Raw genomic sequence first — 21,877 nt, 5'->3', positions numbered from 1 at the left:
TCACACAGGGACTCGTACGTGTAGCTACCTTTTCAGCTCCTCACTGTCTGAGTCTGTTCTCTACACACAGACCACAGGGTGTAAGCCCAGCACAGTCCAGCGCAGAGACAGAGGCACTACTACCGCCTTACTTAGAGAGTCCCCGGCGGGACCAAGCCTCTCTTGGAGGGGTGAGGGAAAGCAACTGGGTGGCCTCAGATGCAACCCGGCGCTGGGACTAACTCAAGGCCCTGAAATCAGTCCACTGTCCGGGGAGGTTCATGTCATCTGAACAGGTTCAGGGAAGCCTCCTCCTGAGCAAAGATAGAAACTGTGCTGGCATGCCTTTCTGTAGCAGCACGCTTCGTAAATTCACGACACGCATGCTACCGTTCCTCGTTTCCGAGCCCGTGACAGACGTAACGAATCTATCATGCACACTCTGACACAGATGCCACGGCCTTGTCATCCTTGTACTCATATCCTTCTACGCAGCGGTTACCAAGTGCTATCCGGGAACACTTGTTTCCAAACATACTTCATGTTTGATACCTACCTTGCATTTCCTAAGAATGCTACAAAAATCAGGCCCTGCCTATTTTAAAGAAACTGAAACAGAGACAACAGAGGCCAGGGGCTCTGAGGGCCCACGGTTGGGAGAGATGAAGCTTAGATGAGAGTGAGGCCTCTTGGTTTCACGCATTCCCCTCTAGCTCTTGCTCCCAGTGCTGGAAACAGGGAAGGTCTTGGCGGCAATCTTGCTCAGCCCCAAGGTTCAGCCATAGTTGTGCTGCTAATGTGCCTATAGTGGCACTGCTGATGGGGGGATCCAAACTCCCTTCCAGTGCAAGTCCTCTCATCTATGAAGACCTCACCAAGCAGATGCTGCTCTTTCTTCCAAGGTTACAGGCCTTGCCCATTTGTCTCTTTATTCCTAGCCTGGAGCACATTGCTGGCACACAGTCAGGACTCCGTCAATGGTTCCTAACATGAAGTGAAGGGAGGCAGATTCTTGTATGGGGTTCTTTGTCTCTAGATGGAGAGGGGATAGAATAGAGCAGGACAAAGACCACAAGCTTTAGAAGCAAACCAACCCATTAGAATCCCCTTGCAGACTAGTTGGGTGATACTGAGCCACTGAGACTCAGTGAGCCTCAGTGTTTGCAGGTGTAAAATGGGGTGAATCTCACCTACTTCGTAGGGATGTTGAGAAAATGGAAAGAAATTGGTCAAAGACTAGCATGAGTGATGAAGACTGAAGAGAAATAGGTTCCCGTCCAAGACGGCCACATAGGAAGAGGGAAGGGGGAGGGGACAGAAAAGGCAAAATGGGTGAAGGGGAGTAGGAGATACAGGCTTCCAGTTACAGAGTGAATAAGTCATGGGGATAAAAGACACAACACAGGGAATACAGTCAGTAATATTGTAATTGCCTTGTATGGGGATAGATTGTAGCTACACTTGTGTGGTGAGCATAACACAATGGTTAGAGTTGAGCCACCATGTTGTACACTTGAAACTAATGTAACATTGGGTGTCAACAATACTCAGAAAAGTTTGTAGGAAAAAGAAGAATGGGAGGAGGAAGAAATGAAAAGAAAGAAGTGTATCAGACAGACGTCTAGATGACCCCCAACTATCCTCCCACTCAACTTCAAGCCCTCGTACCATCCCCTCGCATCGAGTGTCACAGGACCTGGGGCTTGCTTCTAACCAAAAAATATGGCAAAGGGCATGGGATGTCACTCCCACAGTCATGTTACCTTGTAGATGACAAACTGCTAGCCATCTTGTTCTAGAAACTTTCTCCCTTGCTGGCACTGAAGAAATGAATCAGAGCAACCACACTGGGCTCTGTGCTGTCAGTGCTGAGCCCATTTCAAATCTTCTGCCTCCCTGCCACTCCTCTGCTCACACTCGCACTCTCTCAAAAATTAAAAAAAAAAAAAAAAAAAAAAAAACCAACCACACTGGGAGCAACCAGAAAAGAGAGAGAGAGGTTTGTAATAGGTAATACCTCCAACACTAAGTAAGTAAGAACGACCTCCCTTCACTGAATGGAAGTGAATTCTGCCAACACCGAGTGAACCTGGTCCCCTCCCCAGTCAAGCCCCCACATGAGGACTCAGCCCGGGCCAACATCTAAACTGCAGCCTTGCAGAGGCACTGGCCAAGCCATGCTTGCATTTCCGAGACCCAGAAACCACAAGATGATACAGACGTGCTACGTGTGCGGCCACGTGTTACATAGCAAGAGGCAGCTGTGTAACATGGGGAGGGAGGAGAGACAGAAAAGGGCAACCAGCTCAAGCTCGTCTTAGGAAACCCACGTTAGGACCGCAGAGTCACGTGCATCTGAGTGGCAGTGGTTCTCCAAAAGCCAGCTGGCCTGAGTTTTCAGGTACACTCTCCACGGACATGAACAGGGCTACAACTATGAAAGGCCACTTGTCTCGCACTTGAAAGATAAGTGACTTTTCCACACTAGCTTGTGCCCGACGGGCTAGGGCTTCAAGGTCCTTGTGCCTTTTCCCTGGGCGTGAGGCAGCCTAGGAAGCTGCCCGCGGCAACAGTCAACCCAGTGTCATCTAACTGACTCCTGCCTCCTGAGCCTGAGCTCTCCAGCAGGGAAGCGGGGCGGGGAGGGGGGGGCGCTGCCCTGAAGCCTTGAGGCTGGACGCAGAGCTATTGCCCAGCCCGCGCCCTCCTGCCTTGGCAGGGAGAACCCGCTCTTCCGAGTGTGCGGCCCCAGCTCCCTTGCCCCAGTATCACAACCCTCTGCAGAGCTCAATCCTTGGATTCCTCAGACCCAATTAGAGTTGGCAGGACTAAACCAGCCCAGGAGTGCATTTTTTTGTTTTTGGTAAATATTCCCAAAATAATCCATAAAAAAATACCATCGGAGCTGGGGGAAGGGAGAGCCAGAAAGATCAGGGGCAAGAAAGGGACAGAGAGCCCTCCCCAAACCACCAGCACTTCCCTCCAGCCCTTCTCAGAGCATCAAGGGGGTCTTCTTATCAGAAAAAGCAAGCTGGTACCCACGGTCCCCAAGCACAAAACAGAATCAAATAAATTGTCAACACACATGGCAGAAACACTGTATTCTTCTGAGATTTTGGCGTGCCATGCCCCCTGCCCAGCTCAACCACCCCTTCCGCGCCTCCACTGCAACTCCTCGATCCCCAACGCAAAACCTGCTCTTACCCACAACCTGGATAATCTGAGCCAGGAGGACGCCATCTGTCACATCTTGCTGGAGGTCCTTGATGAGACGTTTGTGGCCCGACTTGGCTAAATAATGATTGGCCCAGTCTGTGTAGATCTGCAAAAAAACACCCAAACAGGCAACGTTAGGAACCCGCTCAGATCCTGTCCCGAGTCAGAGGCAGCTGCTGGGGCCCCGCGCAGCGCCACGGTCCCGCCAGCCAGCATGCTGCCCTGGGCCAGCCAGTGCCATTAACATGCAGAGCCTTGTGCCGAGGGGCCATTCAGCTACCCAGGGCTGGGCTTTTGCCTATTGAGAGATCTGCCGTCAAGACGCAGGGAAAAGCTAAAGAAAGCTTCAAAGCACGCAACTGCCTGAATGGGACAGGGACACAGAACTCAACAGTCTGCTCCAGACGCCTTTGAGAGGCAGTGGCTCTAAATGCAAGAGAAGTCTCCCCCACCCCGCCGCCATCACCCCCACCCCTTCCCATCTTTTTCTCTTTATTGAGAAAACGTATGGGGAGGTTACCACCCAACAGGCATCTTTTAATGGGCCATTTCAGGGTAAGGAGGGCTATTGAGTAAGCGGAGCTCTCAGGAGCCTGGGTCCCTTGTAAAGAAGCCAAGTACACAAACACAGAGCCCTTCAATTACTCGTGTGTGAGTGGCGTTATTTACGGCCTCACAATCACCTCAAATGTAATCGGTTTAATTTAAAAGCCCGGCATCATTTTCACTGTTGGGATTCTGTGACTAATAAGAATTTTAAAAACCCAGCAAATTCTAACATATTTAAACACAGCACTGGCGTACACAGCATCCCAAAAGGCAGAGGCTGGGTCACCCATGGGATCAGGAAAGCAGACCCCCTTCGGGGACACACAGACCTGTTCCTCCCCGTCAGAGAACTGTCACTATGAGAGACAGTTTCTTCCAGAACAGCACAAGAAAACTCACCTGAAAACTTACTCCCTAACTGAAGAAAAGCCAACTAGCAAACAAAATTAGAAACCTCATCCATTTTGAGTGTGAGGTTCCACGGAATTGTGAGCCTACAGAGGGACATGAAGGCCCTATAGATGGGCACCCTCTCTTCTCCCCACAGGGATAGGAACAAATGACTGCTAAAGAGAATATTCTACCCCAACTGGTCCATATATTAGTAGCAACAAGTTCACATACTGACTCATATGTCTCCACCCAAGCGAAGGTGGTCATTGTATCTCCAGCAGGCCTGCTCCGAGGTCTTGTATGTGACTTCCAGAGCAGGAGCCCTCCCCTCACCCTGGCTCTCTGACACTCTATTCTTCCAATGGGCCCAGAGTAACCTCACACAATGGGGCACTGCCTCTTGAGGCTCCTAAAGTGGGGACACCAGGCCAGGGCCTGGACTCGCAAAGTAGGACCCGTGAGGGAGCCAGCACCTCTGGCTACTACACCTGGGATGGTGAGAGCCTCATCCTAAGATGGAGGAAGGTAGACCAGCACTTTCTACTTCATCAAGAGCAGAGAACAGACATCCCCTGGCTACTCCCATCCCCCACCTCAAAGCTTGGCCTGCCACTGCAGAGACCCACAAGCCGAAGAGGTACACTGCAGGAAGATTCTATTTTAAACCTCGGTCAAACGTATCTAATCCTTAAATCCACATTACCTCCCTTCCCTAGGAGTTCCAAGTTTTCAGAGATCCAAAGTCTAATTAAAACAAGATCATTTTCTATTTCATAAGCACTGAGAAAGCTAAGGAAGTAGATCCTTAATAAATGACACATAGTATCTACTACATCTTCGTCATTTTACAGCCAGTCCTAAATGCCAAGGATTATTACATGGTTAAGAGGGAGAGAAAAAACATTAAAAGGAAAAGAGGAAGACTCAGGTTCAAGTCCCAGTTCTGGAAGGGCCAAGGGGTAGGGATTCGGGTTGCTTTTGTTCAATGATGCATCCAAGGTGCCTACAGCATTAGCACATGAGTTCTCAATATTTGTCTGTGGACGAATGGATGAAGGACCTCAGACAAGCTGTTTAACCTCACTGAGGCTCGTTTATCTTGGCTGTGAAATGGGATCAACACCATCTACTTGTCAGTTATTATGAAGACTGAGTAATAAAACATTTTTTAAAAAAGGGCCTTATGGCCAGTTGGAACTTAATAAATAAGACATATAGTGCCTACTACATATGAGGCACTGGTATAAACACTTTGCACTTATTAATTCATTTAACCCTTACTCTAGGAGGTGGATACTATTCTTGTGTCTATTTTTCTCCCAGAGAAATTTGTAATGTAGAAAGGTAAACTGCCCCCGTGGTGACAAGGGGCAGAGCCGGGATCTGAACCCAGACTGATGGGCTGGGGAATCCCTTAGATATTTGATGATGATGCTGCTTCTCTGAATACAAATACAAATGTTATTCAAATCTTTTACTTCCTCCATGACACCCTCCTACGGACTCTAGGCTCACTCCCTTACTCAGCTGTGTTCTCACTGAAGGAATGTAACAATAAATAAACAAAAACCCAAACCCTAGTTCTAGCCCTTGCTGTCTGAATGCCTGGGGCAAGTTACTCAACTTGTCTGAGCTTCAGTTTATTCAGCTGTAAGATGGGCACAAGAAGGACTACCGCAGAAGGCAGTCGTGAAGACTTAGTGGTTTAGCCTATGGAATCCTCTGGCCAGACTCAAAGGGTTCAGGAAGTGGAGGCAGTGGAATGGGATGGTCAAGAGGGGAGCTTTGCCCTCAACACACTTGCTTTAACCCCCAGCTGCCATGCTGTCAATTACCTCTGTCCCCTTAGGCCTGGTGTCCTTGTTTTTACGATGCGGATAATAGTACCTACATCACGAGGCTACCGTGAGTATAAACTGAGCTCATTTATAGATAAAGGACATAGAATCCTCCAAATGCTAAGTGTTCAATAAATAAGTATTTAGAAATGTGGCTATCAGCATTATGAAATGGGCCAGAACAAAACCAGCCCAGCAGCCTCTCAGCCTCTCAGCCTCTCAGCCTCTCCCCTGAACCTCCAGGACACAGTCATGACTCAGGCACTCATTCTCCTCCCTCACAAGGTAGCATTTCAGGAGTCAAGCATCTACCATCTGGAATCACAAACTATGATGGACTGAAAGAAAAGCAGGTCAGAGATTGGCCAGGCCAGTTCATAGAGCCAAGCTCCCTTTCCCCCTAGAAGATGCACCCACAAGGCCCTCAAGCCCTACAGGGATCCCACAGGCTATGTCCACGGGACTGCGAAAACATTCCAGAGCTTAAAGCCATGTGCCCCCAAGATCATCAGCTGAGGGGAGAAGGGGTCATGGACAGGGACACTGCTGAAGGGGTGGTGATGCTGGCACCTCTTGCTCATTCTCTCCCTGGAAGTTAAAGGTAAAATAGATCTACTCTCTAAAACCAGTTTTCTGTGTGTCCACACAATCCAGCAAGAAACCAAGGGTAAGCAAACTTCTTTTAACAAGTATACATGTACACACACATGTACACACACACACACACCTTGGAGCCATGGTGAGACCACGTGGGTATCTGGTATACCAAGGAGAACTTCTATAGTAGTCAGAAATGGCTCTGCCAAAGAAGTGAGCTTCTCCACCCAAAAACTGTTTAAAAGAAGAGCCCTTCTTTCAACTCTAGCCTACCACACACCATTGCAATTTTGTCTTCCCAGAGCACAGCTCTCAACCTATCACCTGCTCAAAAAATCATCACCAGCTCCCCACTTCCCACTGAGTTGAAGTCTGGCTTTTCACACTGCTATTCAAGGCAGCCTGATCCACCCCACTCTTCCCCAGACCATGTTCAATCCCTTGTTGGGGCAGCAGTGTGTGTGGAAGTTACAAGGATGGGCTTTGGAAATGACCAAGTACAGTTGGCCCTCAGCCCTGGGCAAATGAATTTCTACTAACGTTTCTGTATCTCAGTTTTACCCTCCATAAAATGGGGATTATATCTAATGTATTCTAGAACAGCTGGCAAACCGTGACCCAGGCCAAACCCAGCTGACCATCTGTTTTTTTGTAAACAAAGCTCTACTGGAACACAGCCACACTCACTTGTCATCCTTGGCTGCTTTCATGCCACAGTGGCACAGTTGAGTAGTTGTGACAGAGAACTTTTGGCCCATAAAGCTTTAAATATTTACTATCCAGCTCTTTACAGCAACACTTTGCCAGTGTTACAGGGACTGAATGAGAGGACATGCCTACCATACCCAGTGCTCAGTAGTAATGACTGCCATCACCTTCAGAAGAACACGACCTCACAATTCCCCATGATTCATGCCGTCCTGTCTGCTTGAGTACCTCCACCAGGGTCACCTGGCAAGGCTCAATTTCTAGGTTAGTCCCTCCATGAAGCCACTCTGGATTTCCCGAATGCATCCTGAGCTGCACATGATGCAGAAATTGTAGATAACGTGTACATTGGCACCATCTTCCCACCTTCAGCACCAGACGTGGGCAGGGACCATGTCCCACCCATCTTTGCTGCTCAGTAGTACTTCCCAAGGCAGGGGGAGGGGGACACATGCCAGGGGTCTGTATGGGGCTGTGGGGTTGAGCTGAACAGAGAGAAAGGGGGGCAAATCTCTGGGAAACTGATTACATTTGAGATAAATAATAATGTAGGCCCTCAGCAAATCCTCAAACCAGGATTTCACGTCTCTTTATTGATTCAAATGGGAAGGGACAGAGAAAATAAATCACTCCGTGGCTCAAGCTCATTAATCAGGACCCATCCAATAAGAGTCATTAATTATGTGGAGTTTCCCCTCCCCTCCTTTCTCCCCAGCTCTCAACTTTTTAAAGAAGTCACAAGAAAATACCTAGATTGATTGTAAGGATCCATTTTGAGGGGCCATGCTAATAAGCATGGACATAATTCAGCCCCATCTCCCTCACTTGCTCTTTCAGTAGCACATGCACAGAGTACCATTCTTTCCAGGGGCACTCTTGGAAAATAAACTCAATATGCTTAGTCATCAGACGCCGTCAGCTTTGGCAACTCACAAAAATGCCGCAGTGGGTGTTTCAAAGATTTGAAGCAAGAACTAAAGCATGTAGAGCTTCTTGTCCACACCTCAGGTTCCCAGAATCAGTTGCTCCAGAGCCTCACCATCCCCACCCAGCTAGACACTTGGGGCTGCGGACGCTTCTACCCTGTTCTCTGAACTTCCAGTGGTAATGGATCAGAAAAAGAACCTCATAGTAGGAAAGAATACAACCACGGATTCCCACCTCCAACTCCAAATCAGATCATACTACAGCGAGGCTCCAGAAGAACTCTGCACTAGCATCTGAGGAGCCTTTCTCATTCAGAGTCCTGCATCTCACTGTCTGCCCCTTTCCCCTCCTAACAGGAGAATCGGTACTCCTGAAACACTCAGTGAGGGAGAGACGCTGCTGTCAGAGGCTGGAAAAGATAAAGGGGGAAAGCAGGCAATGACAGCTGAGGAGTGAATTCGTTCTGATTCACTTATTACCCCTGACAGAATTTCCAGGAGTGCTCCATTTGTTTGCTTATAAGCAATCATTCCATATCCACATCATTCCGTATCACAGAGGCAGAAATCAAAGCAGGAAAATTTTGACAGATCAATTCAAGTTGAAAACCTGATTATTAGTTGTAACAAGAAAACCGATAATAATTGCACTGCGTTCCATCAGTGAGGATAATGTTGCTAAATTTATATTGCAATCAGCCCTCAATGAAGGGGCGGGGGTAGCACTCTACAAAACCCCAGAACAATTCCACAAAGGAACTGCACCGAAAGTTGGTGCCATTTACAACTCTGCTAGAAATCCAGACCAATATGCCGGACAGCCTAATGGGTCCAGAAAGCAGTGGACAGCAGCAAGATGGCCATTCCAGGGCAAAGAGAATAAAGTCGATCTTTCAGAAGGAAGTGCCAAGGTGGAGATTCAAGTAAACCAGTCATGTAGCATCAGAGGTGGTTTCCAGTCAATCAGTTGCAAAGGAAAGGTCACTATTTGGCCTCAATTCAGAGGAGGTCTGGCTCCAGACTTTGGCCATGTCATCAACCCAATATTTCCACGACTAGGTTTAGTTCTGATGGCTCTGAAGTATAAGAACCGTATTGTAAAAACATCTAGAGGGCTCACATAGTGTCTGAACACCACAGATAACTAGTCAATTAACTTTGATTTTAAGAAAATCAAAATGTACCATCTGTTCCCAAGGGCAAAGCCGGGAACACTTTCATTGCTGCATCTCCAGCATCTAGCAAGAAGCATGGCACCTATCCCACAGGTGCAGCCACACGCTCACATGGCCTGTAACTGCATGGAATGGGGGAGGGGCCTCCAAGTACCTGCTGGCCTTTCCCCCCACACTACCCTCTCAATATAGACCCCTGCCTTGTTTAAAACCACTGGCTTGAAGGGCGCCTGGGTGGCTCAGTCGGTTAAGCACCCGATTCTGGATTTCAGCTCAGGTCATGATCTCATGGTTCATGGGTTCAAGCCCTGTGTCAGGCTCCATTCTAATAGCACGGAGCCTGCATGAGATTCTCTCTCTCCCACTCTCTCTGCCCCTCCCCTGCTGAGACTCACGTGCTCTCTAAATAAGTAAAATTTTTAATGAAATAAATAAAACCACTGCCTCAAAACAAACACACAGTTGAAATGGTGTTCCTACATACTGGAGAAAGAGGTGGCATACAGAGAAGTCAATTTTTTTCCTCAAGATCACACAGCACAGAAGGGGCTGGGCCAGAACAATGGCCCCGCTCCCTGGTTTCTCAGGAGAAGAATCCAGTTTTTTTTTTCTTAATGTTTTTTTTATTTTTTGAGAGAGAGATAGAGACAGTGCGAGCAGGGGAGGATCAGAGAGAGAGGGAGACACAGAATCTGAAGCAGGCTCCAGGCTCTGAGCTAGCTGTCAGCACAGAGCCCAACACGGTTAAGTCAGACGCTTAACCGACTGAGCCACCCAGGCGCCCTGAGAAGAATCCAATTCTGTTCAGTGTCCTCAGTGCTCACACTACATGCCCACCCTGAAGGGCAGTGACTCTCCTTCCATCCCCTTCTTGGCCATCGGATGCATTACTCAGGTCATTTGTGGTTTTTCCATCAACCGCAGTCATCACAAGGGCAGGGTGTCTACAGTCTCAGGAACTGGCACGGACCAGGGCTGAGATCTGGCTCTGCCCCTAACCAGCTGGGTGGCCTTGGTGAGTCACACCCCTGCGGAGCATCTGTGTCCCTCACATGTGTGGCAGTGACATACAGATCTGCTTTCTGGACTATAGGAGAGCATGTTGGAAGCGGTTAACACAGTGTCTGGCACACAGGATTAAATAAGCGGGGGTAATTAATATTCAAATTAATAAGCTCTTGACAAAGTTAGGGGGAATAAATCATTCTAGATTGCTCAAAGTTTATACCTCTGAGGGCCATACATATTTGGAAATCTTTCCCAAATGGATTATCATGACCCGTGCTTCTTAAATTAACCTAATTTTACTTTTTCTTGATGGCCCACTGTTACCATAAATAACAGTGTTCTGATGCATACACAGATGCCCTTAGGGCCTGCTGAGCCCTCCTTGAAAGATCCCATAGTCCTTTAAAATTGGGTATGAAGTTTATGCCCAAGCAAAAAGTTTGAAGAGACTTCTCCATCAACAAAGATACGAAAGTAGAAGGATTCAGCGCACACCTTTGAGCCGCTCCAAGGTTCAACAGGGAAGGCTCTGGGTCACTTTCCAGCCAGATAAGAGTGCAAGAAAGCTGGGCTCCAGGAGCATTGAGTGTGACACTGACTGGGTTCCACATCCCCTACCTGAGCACCTGTGGAATAGTGCTGCCAGCTCAACGCTCAACCTACATTTGCTAACATGCACTTGTTTATACCAAGGAACATACGTCCTTCTCTGGAGCCGGAAGGTAGGAGCACTGTGAGGGAGGACCCTACTGTTGCATTTCATTATTCTGGATTTCCATCTTGCTCCACATCCTGGCACTATCCTTCCTCCTACTTGACCTCTGAATATCAAGTCAACATAAACTACTTATGCCACATGCACACCTTCTGAGCCAACACTGTCTGAATGCCTACCCATGCCGGGTTCTGCTCTTCTTGTGGTCCTGTGTAGGATAGTAGCTCCCATCGGCCAAATGTCTACGATGAACTGAGTAAAAGAATGCCTCCTAGAGTCAGACCATTCTACTTCCAACCATGATCCTTGCAGCGTAATCCTGGGCAAGTTACTAAAATGCTCCAATGGGCCGCCTAGGTGGCTCAGTCGGTTAAGGTTCCGACTTTGGCTCAGGTTATGATCTCACCGTTCCCAAGTTCGAGTGCTGCGTCAGGCTCTGTGCTGACAGCTCAGAGCCTGCAGCCTGTTTCAGATTCTGTGTCTCCCTCTCTGTCTCTGCCCCTCCCCACTTGTGTTCTGTCTCTCTCTCGAAAATGAATAAACATTAAAAAAAAAAAAAAAAAGTAAACGATCCAAGCCCAAGTTTCCTCATTTGTAAAATGGCTCAACCACCTTTTCAGTTTATTCTGAGTGAAAGGAGATCATCTAACAATGCCTGGCACATAGTAGGTATGTTAGCTATGATTTTAATTCCGTGAAGATGATGACCTACAAGGTGAACTTTCTGCAAACAATGGGATCCTGTAGGGCCCTGCTCACTTGTGAGGAAGATACTATTCGCCCTATTCCACAGATGAGAAAGTTGAGGCTCAGAGTTGAAATGATTCTCCCCAGATCACACAAAACGAAATGCAGGGTTTTAAGGCAGGGACTCTGGCTCTTGGAAACATTCCACTGCTCTTGAACGCCCCCCCCCCCCCCCCCCCCCCCCCCAGGAATCACAATCCACAGAAGGTCAACTGGCATGGCAGTGTGGGAAAAGCAAAAAGGGAATAAGGCTCATTGCATAATAGCTACAGGGTCACCCTCTCCTGCCCCTGGGAACAGAGCTGGCCGCCTGTCACTCAGGACTAACAGATCTGGGAGGGGAATGGCCACTTGTCCACATCACCAAAGCCCAAAGCCAATGTGATTTCAGAGCAGCATCACTAGAGGAAAAATTGAACTGCCCATACAACACGAGTAACCACTGTCTAGCTGTCTCTGAATCGGGAAATGCTCAGTAGAAGGCGCCCCAACTCTTCCAGCCTGAAGCAGGACAAGGCCGGCCTGGGGACCTGTGCTGCAGATCCAAGAGCCATGCCTGGGAACAGCCCCACAGCCACACAATGGTGGCACTGTCTGTCAGGAGCACCGACGAGCCACAGGTGGGCATGCACAGCAGCGTCTTTAACTAAATAAATAAATGAACCAGGCTGGCGAGCTCTCCAGGACAAGCACACAGGTTCCTGATCATGCCACATCACGGAGTAATGCCTGGGATCCCCCCCCTTTTGCCACTCTGTCGTCCTGAAGCAGGGGACACGCTGCACCTTACCTCACAGGAGACACAGGACTTTCCCCTTCGTTTCCTCTCTTGATCATGACTACCCACTGCGAGGGAGGTGCGCTGTAGTTGAGGGCCTGCTCTGTGTCACGTGTCTTACACCTGTGATCTCATCTACCCGCTCCCCCCACGGGTGTGCCAGCCCCTGGAGGACAGGAGTTCTTAGCTGCTTTACTCACTGCATTTTCCCCAAACATCTAGCAGAACGCCTAGCTCCCTTAATACCTGCTGAACAGATGAATGATCACCTCCATATTATATACTGGAGAACAGAAGCTCTAAAAGGTTAAGACACATGCCCAGGGGCACACAGCTAATAACAGGGGATGCTTCACTTGACCCAGGAAGCCTCGCCCCGCACAGCAAAATGTGTACCCATGACTCCCTTGGGCCTGCCTGGGAAGCCAAAAGAGGCCACGCACGGATGGAGACTGGAATGCTTACTGGTTGCTTCCGAACAAAATCGGGTCCCCCTCTGCCAGCCTTCCTCTCTCCCACTCCAACCTTAGGGACGGGACTGGAACTATATTCAACCACAAGGTCTGGTGGCTTCAGGAGAAACCAATGTCCCAGCCCACTTGAAGTGTGCCGAGTATTTTCTCTCCCTTCCTATGCTCATCAGTCACTCACTACTCACACATGTTCTCCTTCCCGGGGCCTTCCTCTGTGGTGGCTGCGACAGAAATCTGGCCCTTCCCAGAGGCTGGGGCAGCCGCTGCAAACACTCTTTGGACAGCAAGCATCTCACAACTCTACGAGCGCTGGTCACAGATGCCTGGCAGGGCAGCCACACTTGAGGGGCTGACGACCCCCCGGGTGAGGATTCGGGCCTCTGTCCAGTCTGGTCACCAACATGCCTCTTACGTATTAGCCTCTACCTGGCCCTCCAAAAATCCACAGTCCCCTCATCTGCAGACCGCAGGCAAAGGGGATCCCAGCGAGCATGCTTCCTGGCCACTCCATGCAGCCCGAAGGCCTCGGCTCAGCTTGAGAGGCACAGCACCTCCAGGACGTTCGGCCCCACTGGGTCCAGCCAAGACCCTGGAGTTCTGAGTGACCTCTGACTTCTCAAGCCTGTTTCCTCCTCGAAGGACTGTGGGATAGTGAGTGGCCATCACACCTCAAGAACCCCACATGTGTTTGGACATAAAGCACACCAGGGCTTTCTCACCATGGGCAGAGCACCTCTGTCGGGGCCTCAGCTTCCTCTTCTGGAAAATGGGCTATTCATCTGTTAATCTATTATGAGGACGGCTGTGTCCAGCATGAGAACTGCAATGTTTCCAACACGCTTAGCACAGTGCCCAGCACATAGGTGGTACCTTCAAATGTCTTCTTCCTTTCCTGTTTCATCTCCATGTCCCTAGCTACAAACCCCTCTGGCCCACCACTCACAGCACGGGTTCGTGCCATGCTGCCCTTCAGTCACTGCTACAAGGGTGGGTTTTCTGGTCTGGCATGTTCTCCCTCTTCCCTCCACTCAGCAGGACGTTCCCTTTTCCCAGAAGCCAAACCTGACTGCCCGGCTTCTCGCCGGGCTTCTGAGACCCTGGGGTCCTCACACTTCAGACATCCTGTGTGCTGGCTCCCCAGACCCTATGCTCTTGGCCACACGGTCTTCTCTGCTAGCAGTGCCATCACTGCCCCACTGCAGGCAGAGAATAGCAAATAGCAAATGTCTATTCAGTCTCCCGAAACCCGGGCCAAAGGTCAAGCCCTGTAAAGCCATTCCCAACCCACTTCCTCACCCCCCAAAGAGTTACTGGTTCCTTCTTCTTGGATCCAAAAGCACTTTGCACATGCTTTTTTTATCCTGGCTGTCATATCTATTCACCTTTCTTCAGTCAGGAGCTTCCCCAGAATAGAGAACAAGTTTTATACGCTTTTGAAACACAAGCGCAATGCCTGACTCACTGCAGGGGCTTAATAAACAAGCACACACAGACTTACTGGAGGGTAAATGGATGGGTGAGTGGAAGCAAAATGAAGGAACAGACTGGTTAATGTTCAGATGGGTGGACATATGGATGGGAGGGTGCGAGAAAAGATAGGTGAATGATTAAATGGGGAGATGAGTAGACAGATGGATAGATGGAAGGGGTGAGTAAATCTGTTCCCTTTCACTGACTAGATTAGAAAGTCAATGGAATCATGGTGGTGTTTCACGTATCTTTTAGACCAGTCATAGCATAAGGCCTAGAACGGGAACTGGTAGGTAACATTTTGCTGAGACAATGTCCAGGGGCACGATAGCAGGACCCACTTGACAGCGGGCATTTACAAATTATTTAACAAGATACACACATGCACACACAAACCATACAGTGGCCCACTAGAGTAGTCTCATACCAGCTCAGGGGAGTTGATAGGTAAATTTTACAAACCTTTGTGAGCTGGTTGTTAATAATATTCATTACTTATAATGGCTCAGATTTCTCAGAAAGAGAAATTAGGAAAACACCATTAACAATTGCATCAGAAAGAATAAAATACTCAGGAATAAATTTAACCACCAAGGTGAAAAGATGTGTATTGAAAACTATAAGACATTAATAAAATTGAAAAAGACACAAATGGAAAGATAGTCCATGTTCATGGATTGGAAAAACAGCTAAAATGTTCATACCACCCAAAGCAATATACATATTCAATGCAATTGCTATTAAAATTCCAATGACATTTTACAGAAATAGAACAATCCTCAAGTTTGTACAGAACCACACAAGACCCTGAATAGCCAAAGCAATCTTAGGAAATAAGAACAAAACTGAAGGCATCCCACAGTCTGATTTCAAACTATACTACAAAGCTGGAGTAATCAGAACAGCTTTTACTGGCATAAAAACAGACATTTGAGAGCCACATGCAAAAAGAATGAAACTGGGCCACTGTCACGCTATACACAAAAAAGCACCTCAAAATGGATTAAAGACTTGAATGTAAGACCTGAAACCATAAAAGTCCTAGAAAAAAAGAAAAAAAAGACACAGGAAGTAAGCTCCTTGCTATAGGTCTTGGCAATGATTCATTGAATCTGACACCAAAAGGAAAAACAAACACAGACTCACAGATGCAGAGAACAGATTGGTGGTTGCCAGAGGTGAGGGGAAAGGGGGTCAACAGCTGAGGGAAAATCAAGAAATACAAACGTCCCCTTAAGTAAGTCATGAGATACAAGTACAGCGTGAGGAATACAATCAATAATATTGTATTAACGGTGTATGGTGTCGGGTAACTAGCCTTACTTCGGTGATCATCTTGCAGTATATACAAACACTGAATGCCTATGTTGTACACCTGAAACTAATATCGTATGTGAATTACAGCTCAATAATTAACAATAAACCAGCGGGACTCCATGAAACTAAAAGGCTTCTGCACAACAAAGAGACTCATCAACAAAGTAAGGCAACCAACTGAAGGGGAGAAAATATTTATTTACAAATCACATGTCTCCTAAGGGGCCAATATCCAAAATCTATTAAGAACTCCTAAAATCTAATAACAAAAAACCGAATCTGACTAAAAACCAGAAAGATCTGAACACTTTTCTGAAAACAACATACAAGTGGCCAACAGGTAGTGAAAAGATGCTTATCATTAATCATCAGGGGAATGCAAATCAAAACCACAATGAGATTACCTCACACCTGTTAGAATAGCTTTTATCAAAGCACAAGAAATAACAAGTATTGGCAAGGAAGTGGAGAAAGGGCACTCTCCCTCTCCCACACTGCTGGTAGGAATGTCAAGTGGCACAGCCACTCTAGAAAGCAGTATGGAGGTTCCTCCAAAAATTAAGAATAAAAACAGCATATGATCCAGCAATTCCACTTCTGGGCATTTACTGGAACAAAACAAGAACACTGATTTGAAATGATATATTCACCCCAAGTTCACTGCAGCATTATTTATAATAACAAAGATATGGAAACAAGCCATCAACAGTTAAATGGATAAAGAAACTGCGATACACCTATAGGAGTATTATTCAGCAACAAAAAGGAATGAAATCTTGTCATTTAACACAGATGGAACTCGAGGCCATTTATGCTAAGTAAGTCAGACAGAGAAAGACAAATACCAGATCATCTCTCCTATATGTGGAATCTTTAAAAAAAAAAAAACAAGCTCTCATAGATTAAAAAGAAGAGATTGGTGGTTACCAGAGTTGGGGGGGAGAAGAGGGGGAAAAACGAGTGGACCGGTTTTGTTTAGTTTTGAATAAAGTGTCTAATATTTTATTCTTTAATTCAGAATCGGGGTTTTCATCTTTGGGCAGTTTTTTTCTTGTCCAACTTTGCATTACCGAACTCATCTAAAATTATTCAAAATATTCTCTGAAAGGATTAACGTGATCCCTGTGATTAGATATTCCTGGTCTCTCTCCAGTGTTTTTCTGGAGGGATTCTCAAGCCCCAAAGGCCACTTCATCCACACTTACAATTATAGAATCAGTGATAAAAGAGCCTGTGATGGTCCGAGACCCTCCTGAATTTATAGTAGAAAGGAGACCAATTGAAATTCAATTATTTTTATATGATCCCCAACCCTAAATATATAGCACTGCATGTGCCTAAAAATAAATACGTAGGCAAATAATTTATGAGGCCATAACTTGAAGGAAAAATGTCGTTCTTGTGGATTCTCAAACTAAACCTAGAAAACTGAACAGTCTGGAGGCACCTCGGGGGCTCAGTCCATTGAGCATTTGACTCTTGATTTCAGGCGCAGGTCAGGATCCCCGGGTTATGGGATCAAGCCCGGCGTTGGGCTCCACGCTCAGCTAGGAGCCTGCTTGAGATTCTGTTTCTCATTCTGCCCCTCTCTCCTACTCATGCTCTCGCTCTCTAACACACACAAAAAATTTTTTAATGAAAACTGAACAGTCTGAAAAATAATTTAAAATTATTTAAAATTCCTTTTCCAATCTTATTGAGATTAAGTTGACCAACCACAACCTGCACATACTACCCTTTGATGAGCTCTGACCTACATACACCGTGAAGCCATCACTACAATCAAAGTAACAACTGTTTCTTGAAGCCCCAAGAACTTCCTTGCAGCCCTTCAAAATCTATCCCTCTGCTCTACTGTGGTTGCAAAGCGAACACTCATCGGTTTTACGTCATTACAGGTTCATTTGGCCTTTCTAGAACTGTATCAACAGTTTAATTTATATACAGTATAATTTTGGGAAAATTAAATAAAACAATTAAATTTCATAAACTCGTTGTTTGCTATTTTATGACATTTTACTATTGTTTACGCTCTTAGGATTATTTCCGTCTCTTAGATCTATAATGGTGTACTAGAGCACAGCTCTCCGCAACTCTGTGCAGAGAGGTCATTTCGGTAGATTCAAGTCAGCCTTGGTAGGCGTTACCCCAGCAAACAGCCAGTGCTGTTCATCAGGACTTTTTCCTTGGAAAGCCAACTGTTAAATGGCACTCGGACACAAAGGAGAAATGGGAAAAATTATGTCACTTATTCCCACCCCTACCTCCCCCAAGGAGGTTTCTTTGTTATGCAGAATAAGGAGCCAGAGGATGCAAATATAGGGAAGTGGAGACTGGGCCGAAATGCTTTGCATAAGAAAAAGTGAATTCAGAAGAGGAACCGGAGGTTTGGAATTCTGGAAACTGGGAAGCCAGAGGCTGTGGGATGGGAGGAGGGAGAAACCCTAGAGACAAGATCAAGAGGCATTTGATGAAGTTGTACGCGATCTAAATGCTCCCCACTGAGATCTCCAGTAAAATCTAGACGCCTACCAGGGCTTTCTACGGTAAGCGGAATCCGTCTGAGGAAGGCCTAGAGGTGCCAAGTCCTGCCTCCCAGTGAGTGAAGGGACGGGACGGAGTGAGCCTGAACCGAGGTTAGGTTACTCCCAGTTAAGAGAGTGAGGAGGTGTATCCACAGGGCCAAGTGGGTAAACGGTGAATCCATGGTGTCCCTTTGCAGCACCTAGTGGGGAATCTGTCATGGGGCCCTTGACCCAGGAAACTGGCTGAAACGCTCCTGGCTGCCTCATCCCTCCTCCTGCACAGGCCTCTTAGGTTTTGGTGACGCTCTCTCTAACTTGGTGCCTAGTGCCTCCTGGTCCCCCACACCGACTCCCCCTTAGCACCCCAAAGGTGTCCCATCTGGCCCTACTCACAGTGGTCTCCCTGCTACCCCACCCCCTTTCCCAGACAGGGGGCCTGACCCAGTCTCAGACTGACCCCAGTGCTCACAACTCACCTGACTCTTTCCTTCCATCTTGCTCACAGCTTTGCCAGGGATGGCCTGGTGAGAGAATCACTGTTCCTAGCCAACATTTACATCTCCAAACGGAATCATCAGTGCTTTAAAGGCCAGAGATTGAGATGAGGAAACGTAATCACTCCGGCAAGCTTGAGAGAGAGTTTTGTTTTTTGTTTTTAAGTGGTAAAAAGGTTTCTTTTGGTTTGGGTTTCTTAGGACCAATCCCAGACCACTGCAGGTGAGTGGCTATATAACCTGTAGAATGCTTATTAAAATTCACAACACCCCAGACAAATCATGTGTGTGCTTGTTGATTAAGGATGCTCCCTTGCCCAGGAAGCCTGAGTAGTGGGTGCCAGTTTAAGGATTAACCTTGGGTCAGATTTCTAAGATTATAGAGCAGCCTCATTTATCAGGGAAAAGCCTTCAGAGAGGACCCCAGGCTTGGGGGCTGGTCAGTCCCTTTTCATGCAGGAGAAGGTGTGACTGGAAGGCAAGGTTGTGGGGTCCACCTTTAGTGCTGCCTAGAGAAAGAAGGAGGTACAAGACCTCAGGTAGGGGCCCAGGTTTCCTTATTCTCCCCCACTGCCAAGCAGGTTTATGGTTGGCACATTGAGGGTGACTTCCATGAACATCTTGGTATTTTGTAACAAGGAGATGTTTGTGTCGTGGTTACAAGTGTGAAGTCAGATCAGACCTCTGTTGAAAACAAGAAAATGAGCCTAAAATGGAGTCGCTTGTGCTAAGCTCTGCATCACAGAACTTGGGACTTGGATTTTGCCTCCCCCAGAAAAGGCATCTTAAACCATCAGTCAAGAATCACCTGTTCACCACTAGTCAGGCAATCTGCCCGATAACCTTCTTTGATACCACTCCCTTTTGCGGATAAGTCTTCCATTTTGTAAAGCTCCTCTGGGACCCCTTCCCTCAGCTAGACTGGGCACAGTCTGATTCTCACCGATTTTTTGTTCAAACAAGCTCTTCGAATATGCGGCATCTGGGTGGCTTAGTTGGTTAAGCATCTGATTTTGGCTCAGGTCACGATCTCATGGTTTATGGGTTCGAGCCCTGCATCAGGCTCTCTGCTGTCAGCACAGAGCCTGCTTCAGATCCTCTGTCTCCCTCTCTCCCTGTGCCTCCCCAGTGCGCTCTCGCTCTCTCAAAAAGAAACAAATATTTGAAAATAATATTTCATATGCCTCAGTTGATCTTTTAATACCCTGGCTTCACCTCTTATGCAAATCCAGGTAAGTCACTTAAACTCCTCAAACTCAGTTTCTTCATCTATAAAATGGAGAAAATCACAGTACCTAGCATAACTTCTAAGGATCAAAGGAGGAAAACAAATGTAAGCACCTGTGGGCACAAACACAGGTACTTAGTGACATGTAAAGAAGGCTCAGGTACTCAACGTCACCAGGCCCAGGGGGACTTTAGAAAGTCTGACATCTTCACAAGTGGTCAGAGTTACATCCCACTGGGCAGAGTGCTCGCCAAGACACTTCTGTGCCATTTTCAGGAAAGAGGCACAAGGTTTAAAATCTCTGGGCGGCAGTTCCCAGCCCTGGGAAATGCTGCCCTGCCCTTTCCCTTCTCAGCAACTTCATGGCCAACAGACTTGGCCACCGTGGAAGTGGCAGTTATGCCCCAGGGCCCTTCTCCAAGCCCAGATGTCAGAGCTCTCAGGCCTGGGGCATCTCAGATTTCTCATGTTTTGTATTTTTATAATAGGCTTTTACTAGGAAGACTACCAGATACCAAGCTGGCACCCAGGAAAGAAGGGGCGTCTCCCCTACCCGGGAGACAACCTGGCCCAGAGCACAAAGATACTATTTATTCTATTGGGTCCTGGAAGAAAGCCCTGACTGATTCATCTCAAGAAGAATAAAGTCCTAATAACAACAGCACGGCCTCAGCCTCCCATCTGCAGCGCTTACAATTAATAAAGCTCTTTCATAGACACAATCTAATCAGAGCATACCACATTCTTCCCATTTAACAGATGGGGAAAGGGAGAGCTCAGCTGGACAAGATTTCATATCAGCACTGCAGCCCAGGTACTCAAAACTCAGTCCAGCCATCTCGGGGTCACATGGCCATCATAAAAAAACAGGCCAGGTCACTGGATGGCCAGGACAAGGAGGAAGTTCCAGGACGAAACTGAGAGTCTTCTCTTCCAGATAAAATAGAAATTGGAGGCCAGGGTCTACTCGGATTCAGCAGGAGATGGAAATCCCATGCAGCCTATGAGAGGTGGTCATCAAAGCTCAGAACCACATACCATAGCTTCCTCCTACCGAAATGTCTATTTTTAATGTCCTACCTCAAAAGAAATCTCTTTCATAGGGCAGGGAGTCTAGATCTTGGAGCTAAAAAAATCATAAAAATCCGAGGACGTCCCCATTAATCGTGCTTAGCCTGGTTGATGTTACACATCTAAAGCACCAGACACACGAGCGTCCGGCGTCCCAGCAGCCTTCAACCTTTTATGAGCCAACGCCCTGGAGGAGGGAGGTAAGGAGAGAACAGAACTATTCAGAGAGAGGCTCACGTGGAAAAACATCCTCAAAACTCCATCCAAAGGTAGCTTTTTGCAGTGAGTTTTCCTACACCATTCGTGCCAACCCCATTCCTGTTCTAGAAGGGCAGCACAGAAGATCTGCTCACCTAAGGAAATGCTTTGGAGGCTTAAACATTTTACAGCGAACCGTTCCAAAGTCCGTTATACACAGCCATCATTAAGCAAATAAGAGAAGCAGGCACTCCGCCCTGGAAAAGGAGTCCTTCCCAAACCCTGTAACATGAATGATGCCTGTGGAACATCACTGGTGTGGGGGGTGGGGGGAACAAACTATCCTGTTTTCTGCAAACTGAGCAAACTACGTCAAAGTGACCATGATCAAGGGGGCCTTTCTGATCGTCAAACCAAAGTGCCACTGGATCAGGAGCATCAGGACTGTCATGAGCCCCAGGGTTATGTTAAC

General features: G+C 47.3%; 1 protein-coding gene across 5 annotated transcripts in view; it reads right to left on the bottom strand.

Annotated features, from left to right (window-relative positions):
- NAV2 (neuron navigator 2) overlaps positions 1–21,877 on the bottom strand; it is a 399,681-nt gene that overhangs the window by 270,748 nt on the left and 107,056 nt on the right. For all 5 annotated transcript variants that reach the window (XM_039236776.1, XM_039236778.1, XM_039236779.1 and 2 more), the window contains exon 2: positions 3,184–3,301. In XM_039236776.1, coding sequence (XP_039092707.1) covers positions 3,184–3,301 — 118 coding nt within the window. The remainder of the gene's footprint in view (positions 1–3,183; positions 3,302–21,877) is intronic.

The sequence above is a fragment of the Hyaena hyaena genome, unplaced genomic scaffold (assembly GCF_003009895.1).
Source record: "Hyaena hyaena isolate Hyena2069 unplaced genomic scaffold, ASM300989v1 scaffold_116, whole genome shotgun sequence".
NCBI lineage: Eukaryota > Metazoa > Chordata > Mammalia > Carnivora > Hyaenidae > Hyaena > Hyaena hyaena.
This window is presented reverse-complemented; position numbering and strand designations above follow the sequence as displayed.